The sequence below is a fragment of the Dicentrarchus labrax genome, unplaced genomic scaffold, assembly GCF_905237075.1.
Source record: "Dicentrarchus labrax unplaced genomic scaffold, dlabrax2021, whole genome shotgun sequence".
Classification (NCBI taxonomy): Eukaryota; Metazoa; Chordata; class Actinopteri; family Moronidae; genus Dicentrarchus; species Dicentrarchus labrax.
In genome coordinates this window covers 1-12,561 of record NW_026136776.1, presented here as the reverse complement: position 1 = coordinate 12,561, position 12,561 = coordinate 1, and the positions used below count along the sequence as shown (strand labels likewise).

Here is a 12,561-nt window from a genome sequence, read left to right as displayed (position 1 = left end):
ACAGGTAAGGGAACATGACAGAAACAATGGAGTTAGAAAGCTGTAAATAAATTTTTGCAGTATTTTGGCTTTTTATATTTTTTTGTTTTTTCTCTCTTTCCCAATAAACGACAGAGTATCTTCTCTTTTTGTACTATGGTCCTGATCTTAGATACAAGATTTTTTGCTGGTTCTGGCCTTGACTCCTAATTTTGATATACTCTGCTTTGAACTGACAAATCCATGGTCTGATTTGATTAATGTAACAGTAATGTTTAATATCAGCAGTGTGAAGTTGGAGTCTGCAGCGGGTCAAACTGAATTCAGAACAGCTTTAAATCAAGTCCCAGTTTTATCTTCAAGACCCTCAACACCAAAAGGTGCTTACTGTCAAATAAAAACTTTTGTGTCCAGTTGGAAAACTCTAGAAATGTTCATATTAATAGATTGTTGAATTCTGAATGAGGTAGAAAGAGTAGAAGCATTTTAAGGTGGACATTTGACTTTTTCCTTTAAATAAAATATAAACCTCTTTTACCTTGTTGTTCAACTCTGCTTGAAGTTTCTTCTTTGCATCCTCACTCTGCTGCTTCTCCTCAGTGAGCTTCTCCCCCAGAGAGGAGAGGGGAGATAAAGACAGAAGTTAAAATACTATGTCATAGATAAACATCACATAGTGGGGGGCAGTAGCTCAGTGTGTAGGGACTTGGGAACCGGTTCAAGTCCCAAAGACCACAGTATGGAGTGTGGACTGGTAGCTGGAGAGGTGCCAGTTTCACCTGCTGTGCACTGCCGAGGTGCCCTTGAGCAAGGCAACCTAACCCCAAGACACTGCTCATGGGGAGCTGCTAATGTGGCAGCTCATCACTCCACCATCTCTCTCCCTGTTTGTATGTCCACAAGCCCTGCATGTGCATGAGTGTGCATTTCAGCCTGTGTGTGTATACAATAAAATAAAAAGAGTGAAAAGAAACATTTTTCCATTAGGGGATTAATGAAATATAAAAATGTATTAATTAATAACAGGAAGGTACTCCATGATCTGACCTGTACAGCTCTACTGTCTGCTGTTTGATGCTGAGCAGGTAGTGCACAGTGGGTTTTTACAGTTTGTTCTCTTGAAACAGCTTCCTGCCTCTGACAGTAACACTATGAGAGCAGTGACAGTGAACCAACACTGTGAAGCTGTGTGTGGACAGATAAACAATGAGCTGAAACTCACTATAAAGCTCTGTAAAGCTGAGAGGAGCTGCAGATTCAGCTCATAATGCTCTGTAGCTTCATCACTACCAGAAGCACCCTTTTCATATGATCCTCATGTTGGCATTTGATACAGTGTTATTATACAAAGATCACCTTTAGCAGCTTTAAATCATCATATCTTTTAATGTGTGTTTGTGGTCAGTGTGAGGCTTTGGTAAAACAAGGTAATAGTGGGTAATACCATGGCAGTTACAGAGGAAATAATGCAGTAATATTTAATAATAATAGTAGTGCTGGTATTGGAATTGATAATAATGGGTAAAACCAGCTCAAGGTAATGATGGGATAACAACAGGCTCATGTGCACATAATAAAGTGCTTAGAGAATATCTGTAAGACTGCATAAAGACCAATGTTAGCACTGCATCTAAAAGATAAAGTCTCCACATTCATTTCAATAGTTATGTTTCTGTTCATTTACCACTCAGCTGCAATGTCTAGCAGACTTCATTATTTTATGTTAACATTCATTTATGTCATGTTTACTGTTTGAAACACCGAGCTCTCCACTGCAAGGACTTTAAACCTGCTCCTGATATTTGTCATTGTATATGTAAGGGATAATGCCCGACGAGGTGTCCATAATCAGGAATTAATGGACAACCCAAGTCCATTAATTCCTGATTATGGACACCTTGAAGGACAGTATCCCTCTTATACCATGGTCACTTGCCAAAGAAAATAAATTAAGACCATTCATTTATATTTTCATGCGTTTTACAATCAAAATATAAAGGATATATTTCTTATTTGCTTTAAATAAAACTGCTTTATGCTCATTTCTGTATTTGTTCAGTTTTCAGTTTGTTGGAAACAGAATGGTTGGGAAGATACAAAGAGAATCAACACCACATTCATGTACTGTGTATGAAAAGGAAACAAGACAACAGTGACAGCCAAACAGGTCTGTCAGGTTACAAATATATGTACAGTATCTCAGCAGGGAGCATGACAACAAAGGAGAGTTTGATATTTAAAAGTCACAATGCTATATTTTTGATAGAGATCAATCTGAAGGAGAACTTAAAGGAAAGAAACCTTCTGTGGAAAATACAAATACCAACCTCTGCCTTCAAGGTCTGGAAACTCTGGCTGGTTTCATTTGGCATTAGCGTCTCTCTTGTTCCTGCATCAGTTTGATCCCTGTGCTTTCTCTTGGTCTCTGTGAACAAATGAGGCGTAATATTAAAGTCTAAAAGACATTTACTTACATTTCACTTCAAAGCACATGAGACACTTCAGAATTAAATCAGGTATAAAATGGGTTATAAAGATAAAACACCTGACAATTTGACTGAGTGGAAATAAAAGTAGACAAAGAACCACATTTGTAGGTCTATAACCTGTGAAATACCAATCAGTTCTTATCCCAGGTGATCAAATACCCTCTACATCTCATACAGATAGACATGGTACCCTTTAACATCTGTGTGAGACATTTTTAACACATGGTTAACGTTGTGAAACAGTCACTGTTTGGTTGTTGAGCAACAAAAGGAAAAGGTCATGGTTTGCATTAAAATAACTGTGTTACTTTACGTTAATCATGTGACATAAGTGACTCTACAAGTCACGTGAACTATATGTAACTTATGTAACTGAAAACCTAAAATTACATCAGATACAATCAACATTGAGTTCTGGTCTTACAGAGGACAGGACCCCCAGTCTCCTGGGTTAGTTTGACCCATCCATCCACCCCACCACCTTCATATGTGGACTTTCTTGCTCAACTGTTGTTGCTGTGCACCTGTCTGTCTGTCTGTCTCTCTCTCTCTCTCCCTCTCTCTCTCTCTCTCTCTCTCTCTCTCTCTCTCTCTCTCTCTCTCTCTCTCTCTCTCTCTCACCCCAACTGGTCGAGACAGATGACCACCCACCTAGAGCCGAAGGATCTGTCCTAGGTTTCTGCCTTTTAACAGACAGTTTTTCCTTGCCCTTGTCGCCAAGTGCTTGCTCATGGTGGTACTGTTGGGTCTCTGTAATTAATGTTAAAGAGTTCGGTCTAGACCTGCTCTATTTGAAAAGTGTCCTGAGATAACTTCTGTTATGAATTGACGCTATACAAATAAAATTGAATTGAATTGAATTTATACGACGTCACCAGACACAGATGGGTTTCTGTTGTTCTGATGTTAAAGCAGGGGCCTTAAAAATACCGGCTCTGGGGCCATTTCCGACCCGTGACATGTTATTAAACATATCCCACAAGATTAATTATTATTTTGAATTTTTTTCTATTTGGTTGAACTAACAACTCCAACAGTGGCCGGAAGGTTATTTGAGTTTCACAGCCCTGTGTTAAAGGTACCTTGTTAGTCTGTATGAGACACAGAGGGAGTGTGACAAAGCATCTGACTACCTGGAGACAATAACAGGCTGAAAATACTGGTACTTTGATCAAAGTGAACATTTCATTCACACAGTGACATAATTCCTGTAATTATTCTCTTTAAAATAACTTTAACATTGTAACTTACTGTTTGTGTTGCGTTTCCACACAAAAAACACAAGTAACAATATAATCAGGATGCAAACAGCCAAACTAACAGCCAAACCAACTGTGGCAGAAGAAGAGCTGGACTCAAAAAATTTCATCTGAAAAGATAAAACACAAAAAAACATGGTAATTATAGAATAGTACAGTTGACCTCAGCTATTTAAAACAATAACAGTGATCCCTTCATAAAATATATATATATATATAAATAAATGTTAACCAGAAATATAGATGTGTGTCTCTCTGATCTGGTTGATGTCCTTCTGTTGGACTCTACAGGTGAAGTTGTTGCTCTGTCTCTTCTCCACAGTCACTCTGCTGCTGACAGTATAGAGGTCATCAGGACCTCTGACTGTCTCTGTAGGTCCAGCAGAGAGGAGGTTTCCCTCACCGTCCAGCCAGACCACCTCAGGCTCTGGATACCAGCTGTTAGAGTCACAGTTTAGGATCACTGCTCCTCTCTTTCTGTCGATCCCCAATAAACTGATGTCGGGCGAGGAGGCAGTGTGTGATGCTGAGCAAATAGAAAGGTTTAACAGAGTGGTGTCAGTGAAAAGGAAAATATTGATATTAACAATAATACCATACCAGGGCGCCTGGTAGAACTGGTGCACTGGTGCACCAGTTCTACCTGTGCACCATGTGAAAAGGCTAAATCTTTGCTGCAGCGGCCATGGGTTTGACTCCGACTGATGGCCCTTTGCTGTGTATCATCTTCTCTGCCTCTCCCCCCTTTCCTCCCACTCTTCAGCCATCACTATCGATTAAAGGCAATAAAAGCTGTCCCCCAAACAAACAAAAATCATCATGAAACAATTCAATCTGACCTACTGCAAGTTTTATGCCCCGTATATAAAAAGCAACAAAAGTGGCATTCTCTCATCTCAGAAACATTATGTTGGCCAACGTATGGCCAATGCAGTTTTAACTCACCTTCTTATTAAAAGGTCCATTGAGACTCCAGCAATGTTCAGTTAGTTGCAATCTGAAACTTCACCACTAGATGCCACTAAATCCTACACACTGTACATTTAAATGTATTATTTATAAGTTGTGAGTTCTCACTCAAACTGTTTACTGGATGCAGAGCCTACACCAAACCGCACTATGAACACTCACTGTGTTTGTACTTACCAACAACAAGCCTCACAGAAGATTGTTTTTGAAGCAGTGGAAGGTCGCATTCATATGTTCCCTGATCAGAGCGTTGTACTTTGGAGAGTTTCAGTGAAATGTTTCCGTGCTTCAGTTCATTGATGAACAGTGATGTTCTTCCTTTGTAGGATGGATTTATTTCTTTTATGAGATCCTGACCAGCACGCCACACATGGATGAATATATGTTTCAGATCAGATCTCTTCCACTCCAAAGTCTCTGTAGTAACATCCAGTGCAGGTTGCAGGTAACATGGTAAAATGATGTCATCCCCAACTCCTGCCAGTATTGACTGAAGTGGACCAATTAACTGAGACTGACCTGGAAAATATTAAATCTGTTCATTAATTCCTGTGGTAGGAAGTGGCTACAAGGCACTGTTGGAATAATACAGAGCATTTGTCTTAAAGTAAATTACCAGTCATAGCAGCATTATTTTCCATACATCAATAAAAAAGTGGAAGATGAAGATAGTTTAAATGTTTACACTGAATATATTTGATTAACATAGCAGAAGATACTTTATCAACATACATCACACGTAATTGAATTTGATCTAAAACCCGAAATATGAAGAGCATTTTTGTGTTACTTACCTTTACAAGAGTTTGTTAGGAGAAGATGTAAAACCAAAACACTGAGGGTCCAGAATGGAGACTGAAGTGTGAGCCGGTCTGTCTGGTGAAGCCTCCTGTAGCTCTGAAAATGGAGCAGTTATATGATGTTTAAAAAAATGCTTTTGAATTGTTTTTTGCAGGTGAAATGAATGAATGAAGTAATTGAGCAATGAATAGTCACACAGGCTGAGATATTCTGACCTTTAGAACCAACTGTGGGGCAAATCCTAGATATAGTGTTACAATGTAAAATACATCAAGTGCTTCTTCAAAATCAAAGGTTCTGTTATCGCCTTTATTTTGAGATTTGTTTTACCTGACTGATTTAAAAAATAACATTTTTAATCAATGAAAATAAATAATTTGATATCTTGATATATTTACATATAGTACTATTTCCTTATTGGTGTGTGTATCTGCGACTCTGTATGTTAATTTGTGTTTCTATGTAAAGTTAGTTACATAGACCCTCCCCACAATTCAAAACAGATTGTACATATAAGCATACCTATGCATGGTGCAATAAAAACTTTGTTATACTTGTTATAACTGTTGGCATCAACATTTCCAATGACAAAGAGACAATACATGCAGACCTACTTTTGTTCTAGAAGATGATATTGTCTTTTAAAATAAAAGTTGAAACATGTAAATCGGCAAAAACAAATGAATAAGACGACGTACCTGCATGATGTGTCAGCCGTTTATCAGACTGCTCAGCCAAAGTCTGTAAATCATTGATTGTGACCTTATCTCACTTTATTCTATCCAGTGCAGGTTGCTGCATATTATTTTATTTGATCCAGCAGAAACAAATCAAAAATGAAATTTCAGATTTACTGAAGGGCATTGTCGAAGTACCAAACGTGTTATAATTAATTTATCACTTAAGGTTAAACACAATATGGGGTTTCTGTCTGGGTTCAAGAACTAAGATCACTTTCACTTTGAGTGTCTTTGTTAACAGTTGAACTTTGAGCCTGTTGCTAGGTAACTGATCACTAGTATAACATATTACAGCTGCAATTAAAGCATCAAGAGCAATAACAATGATTTTCTAATGTCTTACCAACTTGAGAAAAGGGAAGTGTTCATGAGGTAGTTGTTAGGGCCGGTATCTTACTGCAGGGGGCAGAACAGGACTTCAGATTCACACTGACTGACTTCTTTCTCAGGTCCATGCTGTTCATACGGATGCTGATTGAAGCCCAGCAGCATCTACATACATCAGATCATCTGTTCATGCTGACTGTAGCTCCTCAAAAAGATTTCTGCCTTCAAATCAAAATATCCATTTGTCTTTCAGCTGTCGGGGTACAGCACAGCAGGTCTGTTCAGTTGTCTATAGGTACAGTGAAACCCTATCTGGTGGCACAGAGTTATGTTGCATTAACGTAGTCTCTCCTCCTGGGAAACAGGAAACTACTAGTAGGAGCTTTAGGTTTGTGTCTCAGTCATCAAGGTCGCGCTATATCTGTAAATATAAGTCAATGGCTGATCGCAGTTCTTAGTCAGCTTCTTAACTTGTAAGCAAAGGGGTGTACCACAGAGCTGTATGTTGAAGCCACATGAGTTTGGCCTCAGCTTTTCAACATCAGAAAACCAAACAGGAAGAGGAAGCTTTCATCTGCATTCTACTTCAGCTGAACTTCAGTCTGATGCTCAGTCAGCACCGAGACAACATGGTGGTTGCAGCTTTCTGCTTCAGACTGTGTGAGTACTGCATCTCAGGTCTCTTTTCAAGTGTGACATGTTCTTGTATGAATATATACAGTAAATGAGTCTAAGGTTGATGTATAGTTTGTTTCCTTTGTCTATACAGTCATGGTTGGATTCATTCTGCTGGGTGCACATGTTGAGAACAGAGGTAAGTAGGACTCAGCTAAAGATAAGACAGATATTTTATGTTTGTATATTGGTAATATCCTTTAAACTTCTAAAGGATGGTATCATTAAAGTTCCTACATTTTTGTGCAGTAATGATCCAGAATTTGAATTGTCATGACTTACATTTCAAATGTACGTCAGACTGCACTAATTAAATTGTCACAATGTGCTGATGTCTTGATTTTGTGCTTTAAAAGAGATTTTAGTTCAATTTGTTTTTAACTCACTCTGTCTTTCTGTCTCAGATGCAGCTTTTCGTATTGTTCCAAACCGACTGCAGGCCTTTCAATACGAGTCCGTCTCCTTTCACTGTGAGGGTCTCGATGGCTCCACTCAGTGGAGAGGGATCAGGAACACTGTGGAGTTCATTTCAGCATGCAGTGAGGGGACTCCAGTACTTTCTTGCACCATTCACAGAGCCTATCCATCAGACAGTGGAGAGTACTGGTGTGAGACTGAAAGAGGAGAGAGAAGCAACAGCGCCAACATCACCATTACTGGTATGTTAAATTAAGTTTCTATAAAAGGTCACTGCTTGAAGTCCATGAGGTTATGGCCTCAAATGTAAAAATAAATACCTTGAGAGAACTAAAAAAACAGATTAAAATCAACCTTGCAAGCTTACTCCCAGAAATTAGACATATTGTAGTATTTCACCAAATTCATAGGTTTAGTGTTGCCAGAGCAACGCTTTGCCACTTTATCGCGAAGGGAGGAAATAGAATATTTGCTGTTCTCATAATCTGGTTGAAATTCATACACACTTTTCCTTGCAGATCCAATCCTCAATAAAGCATGTCTTGACATTTAAGGTGTGTTAATTGATTCACAACATTACCTTATGCAGGAAAAACATTCCACCTTAAAAGTTGCTGGTAGCCTTTGAGTGGAAGAATGAATTAAACACTTCTTCTCCAGTCTCTGTGCTACTTAAAGAGCACTAAAGGTCTTTGTTTTTCAGGGGGTCAGTGATCCTGGAGAGTCCAGTCCTTTCTGTAAGAAAAGGTTACAATGTGACTCTGAGCTGCAGAAACAAGACGACTTCCTCCAACCTCACAGCTGGTTTCTATAAAGATGGCCTCCTCATGGGCAGCAGCTCTACAGGAGAGATGATCATCCACAGTGTTTCCAAGTCTGATGAAGGACTCTACAAGTGTAAGATCTCTGGAGCTGGAGAATCAGCAGAGAGCTGGTTGGCTGTCAGAGGTGAGACATTGCACTGTTTATCTTCTAATGGTTCTATAAAAAGCAGAACAGCAACCTGATAGATGTTCAGTATGTACCAGAGTAATGCTACAGCAGCCCTTAGAGACAACCTGTGACACACTGTTAATACTGCCATGCTGTTACAGCACATATATCCTCTTGTCTTTGCAGCTCTTCACACAGAGACTTGTCCCTCCTCAGATCACTCCTTTAATGTTCTCCTCCTCTTAAGGACTGTGTTCACCATTGTGATGGTGGCTCTGCTGCTGCTGCTGGTGGGACTACTTCACTGTGGGAAACTCACAGTTACACAGAAAACTCATGCTCATATATAAAGTATATATATATATAAACTAATACAGAGTATCTTTGTCACTCTCACCCACAGAGGTACTGACTGATGTATGAAGTATTTATAAAAGGCGAGCTGATGGTTTATGTTGTTCTGTGTTTTGTTTTAGACTGATGATGCTGGTGATAATTTGAGCTTCTCAGACACAAACCACATGAGAAAACGTGTGTGTGTAGAAGAGGCATTCAGGAGCCTCGGTAGAAACAGTAAAACGTTAGTGGTTTGATAGAGCTGAGTAGGTGAACTGTGTCTCGAGTAGGCCTCATATATATTCATCAATGTAACCACAGAATATGAAGTAATAATAAAAATATATTCACATTAAACCGTCTGCTGTGTTACTGCAGCACCTGACTTTAGTTCAGTCTGTCCCAAAATAGCAAATAGCAAACAGATGATAACATAATAAGAATACATGTGAATGGTGAACATATCATTACACCATGAGCATGTTAGCATGCTGACTGTAGCATATAGCTCTGTGCAGCCTCATGGAGCTGGGGTCCATGGGGACCAGGGGTCCGCTCTTTTTGCTCAGGAAGGTTCCTGACTGAGTGAAAGGACCTGGAAGGATTTCAGTGGCAGCCATGATCAGAGAACATTCTCTAAATGCTGAGGAAAGATGCTTCGATGCTTCCTTTCTTATCTCTATAGCATCGGATACACTGGACCATCTTTTTAGCTACAAAAGGAGATAATGCCATCCCACAATTCCTTGCAGCAGCAACATTTAAAAAGCTGCCTGGTTTACGAATACAAACAATCAAAGGACGCACATCAACTTCTAAGTGACAGTCCCATTTTCATCTTATGCCACAATTTGCTAATATGTTAATATGTTTTGAACTTTTAACAACATGTTACAGCCATTACTGAACGCTACTGTTGCACAATCAGTTGGTTATGAAGTTGTCAGCCTGTGTGAAGCACTTTGTAATGTGTAGAAACATTATGATATTAAAATGATCAAAGTGAAGTTCATACGTTATTGCATAATGTAGTGTTGGTCTTCCTCATATTGGCCTTTGTTGTATTGCCAGTCTTTAAGACTATCATTTAAATATTTGAATTGATCTTCAGTCACAGATTCTGAAACTTAATAACGTAATAATGATCAGATTCACAATGACTTTTATTGCCAAGTAGGTTTTCACATGAAGGAATTTGGCTCTGTATATTGGTACGTAACAATAAACACAGGGCAATGGAAACATGTAGAGCACGTCAAGAAGCATAATGAGAGGAATAGAAAATAACAATAATATACAAAAACATATTATAAAGACAATAAAAAGACATCATGTAAAATATGGTTGCTATTTCAAATGGAAGATGTGTAAAATATCACTGTAATAATTATAAAGAATATTTGCAATGTGCAGAAGAAGATTCTGATATGTGCACATCATTATTCACATTTTTTAAATTAATTTAATTAAAAGTTAAATCAGCACATTTTCAATGAAATTTCACTTCATCTGCAAAGAACATTAGCCCAGTATGTTAGAAACACTATAACCAATTTGAAAAGAACTGATTTTTTAACAGAAGTTCTGCATTAGATTTAATTCAGTTTATTAAGGTTATTTTTATTTATTATCAACAAAATAAAAATAAGGTCCATATATAAAAAGATAGATAGATAGATAGATAGATAGATAGATAGATAGATAGATAGATAGATAGATAGATAGATAGATAGATAGATAGATAGATAGATAGATAGATAGATAGGGAATTCTAAACCTGCATTTTAAATTCAATAACAAAATAATACAAAACATAGAAAGACAAAAAATATCTTCACTGTGAAGAAGATCCAAAAGACGACTGTTACAAATCTGCTGTTTACTGTTTGTACATTAGTGTTACACCTCAATGAAAAAGAAACTTCACCATAAAATATTAAAAAATTCAAAATAATAATTCCTGAGTTAAGTAAAATCTGATTTAATGTCTGTTTAATGTATTTGAACCATTTTAATAGTTAAATTCTAATAATTCATATAATTATATTTAGCTTTTTCACCACATTTGAAACAGAAGATGTTTTGAATTGTTAAGAATAAAAATGTAATGTGTTATATTCAATATTCATAAAGAAAAGGGGTTCATTGTTTTTTTACTGATTGTAAAGTCATGTGACCACATCTTTACGACTTTATTATGTTCACAGGAAGATCTGAGTCTGCTGTCTCTGATGTTTAACACTGCACTCTTTACTCTTCAGGATGCATGTTGGTGTAGGCTGGGCTATCATTATTATATTTCAGTGGCTATAAACTGAGAGATGTTGGATCTTTCCAGTGTCCCCGATGAGGGCCGCCTGCAGTCTGTCTGCAGAGCTCCAGGACAGGGCGAGTACAACGGGTACCATAATCCGAGTGTGACATCTGTGAAATGAAAAGGTCACACACTGACAAGCAGAATCATTCAACAGTTTAAGTTAAATATAGTAATAATGATAATAATAGTGTTGCTTTTGTTATTATTATTTTATCATATTTTCTTTTATCTCAATGGAACTCATCAACAGTGCTGAATGGAATAAGTGGATGTGAGTAGGAAGACTAACAAACAAATGTTAGTGTCTTAAATTCATTGTGTGTGATTGAATGTCATTTCCCTCTTTACATGGAAACAAGAGAAATGGATCATAGGGTAAATAACAGGTTATTCATTTGTTTGAATGGCTTATTTGAAATGTTATTGTTGTGCATATTGTACACACGTACATACTGTAGAACTCTAACAGTGTTCATCCACACACACACATTACCTTAAGGTGTTTCTGAGAGGGATGTAATTCCTTTACTGGTCAAATTCCATCTGCTGAGAGGGAAACGACACACACAGATTAGTTATTCAGGATAAATCAACTAGCTAACAGACAGACAGACAGATGGGTATTGATCTCTCAGCAGTGTATTACTGTACTTCATATTTGAAATGTTATTACAGCAGTATAACTATTTAGATCTTGGCGTCCAGGCTCCGACCTCATCCCTCCCTGCAGATATGTTTACATAGAGATATTGAGGAGTGAAATACTGTAGACCCCTAGCTGGAGCCTACAGGTTGACATTGAACAAGTAAAAAACTCTCTTTGCTTATATTATAATAGCTATTTTGACTCTATTTTATATGGAGAGGTGATGATAATGGTAGTGGTCTCAGATATAGACTGTCTTGGTTTCAGATAAATATCAATAATTTGTGAAGGAGATTAAAAGAAGTGAGATGAAAACACTGCTCCATTAATTTACAGTGTTTTAAGATAGAAAATGAACCTCGGTCTCCAGCTGCCTCTTTAGGTTCTCCACTTCTTTCTCAGCTTCCTCCCTTTTCTTCTTCTCCGCCGTGAGCTTATTTTCCCAATGGGAGGAAAAGAGAGATGAAGAGACATTTTGTTTTATTTCATGCACTTAATATCCAGGATTTATGACCTTTTAATGCATCCATAGTTGAGTCAGGTTCAACCTCTGTTTATACTGTGAATATATACTGTAAATATCAGCTGTAACAATCAGTGCACTACTTAACTGATGAATTCAACATGTAATTCTAAAATAATTAAAGTAAAGAAGCAGAATGTCTCAAAGTCA

General features: G+C 37.7%; 1 protein-coding gene and 3 long non-coding RNA genes across 4 annotated transcripts; 1 reads left to right on the top strand and 3 right to left on the bottom strand.

Annotated features, from left to right (window-relative positions):
- Positions 1–507: 507 nt before the first annotated feature.
- LOC127359820 (uncharacterized) lies at positions 508–3,827 on the bottom strand. The gene is made up of 3 exons (XR_007882970.1): positions 3,720–3,827; positions 2,307–2,404; positions 508–583 (listed from the first exon to the last, which is right to left on the bottom strand). It is a non-coding gene; the product is annotated as an uncharacterized LOC127359820 (long non-coding RNA).
- Positions 3,828–3,954: 127 nt separating this feature from the next.
- On the bottom strand, positions 3,955–6,201 carry LOC127359818 (butyrophilin-like protein 2). Its single transcript, XM_051394004.1, has 4 exons — positions 6,196–6,201; positions 5,491–5,593; positions 4,874–5,215; positions 3,955–4,253 (listed from the first exon to the last, which is right to left on the bottom strand). Exons 1-4 carry the CDS (start codon positions 6,199–6,201, stop codon positions 3,955–3,957), a joined length of 750 nt encoding a protein of 249 aa, XP_051249964.1.
- Positions 6,202–8,412: 2,211 nt separating this feature from the next.
- On the top strand, positions 8,413–9,040 carry LOC127359821 (uncharacterized). Its single transcript, XR_007882971.1, has 2 exons — positions 8,413–8,604; positions 8,776–9,040. It is a non-coding gene; the product is annotated as an uncharacterized LOC127359821 (long non-coding RNA).
- A 1,950-nt stretch (positions 9,041–10,990) lies between these two features.
- Positions 10,991–12,326, bottom strand: LOC127359819 (uncharacterized). The gene is made up of 3 exons (XR_007882969.1): positions 12,247–12,326; positions 11,736–11,788; positions 10,991–11,349 (listed from the first exon to the last, which is right to left on the bottom strand). It is a non-coding gene; the product is annotated as an uncharacterized LOC127359819 (long non-coding RNA).
- Positions 12,327–12,561: the final 235 nt, after the last annotated feature.

What these genes read in the sequence shown, in the direction of transcription:
- LOC127359818 (XM_051394004.1), bottom strand. An exon ending in CCTAACAAACTCTTGTAAAG is followed by an intron (nt 5,216 to 5,490) that starts GTAAGTAACACA and finishes AATATTTTCCAG; the next exon opens with GTCAGTCTCAGTTAATTGGT. An exon ending in TTCTGTGAGGCTTGTTGTTG is followed by an intron (nt 4,254 to 4,873) that starts GTAAGTACAAAC and finishes CTATTTGCTCAG; the next exon opens with CATCACACACTGCCTCCTCG.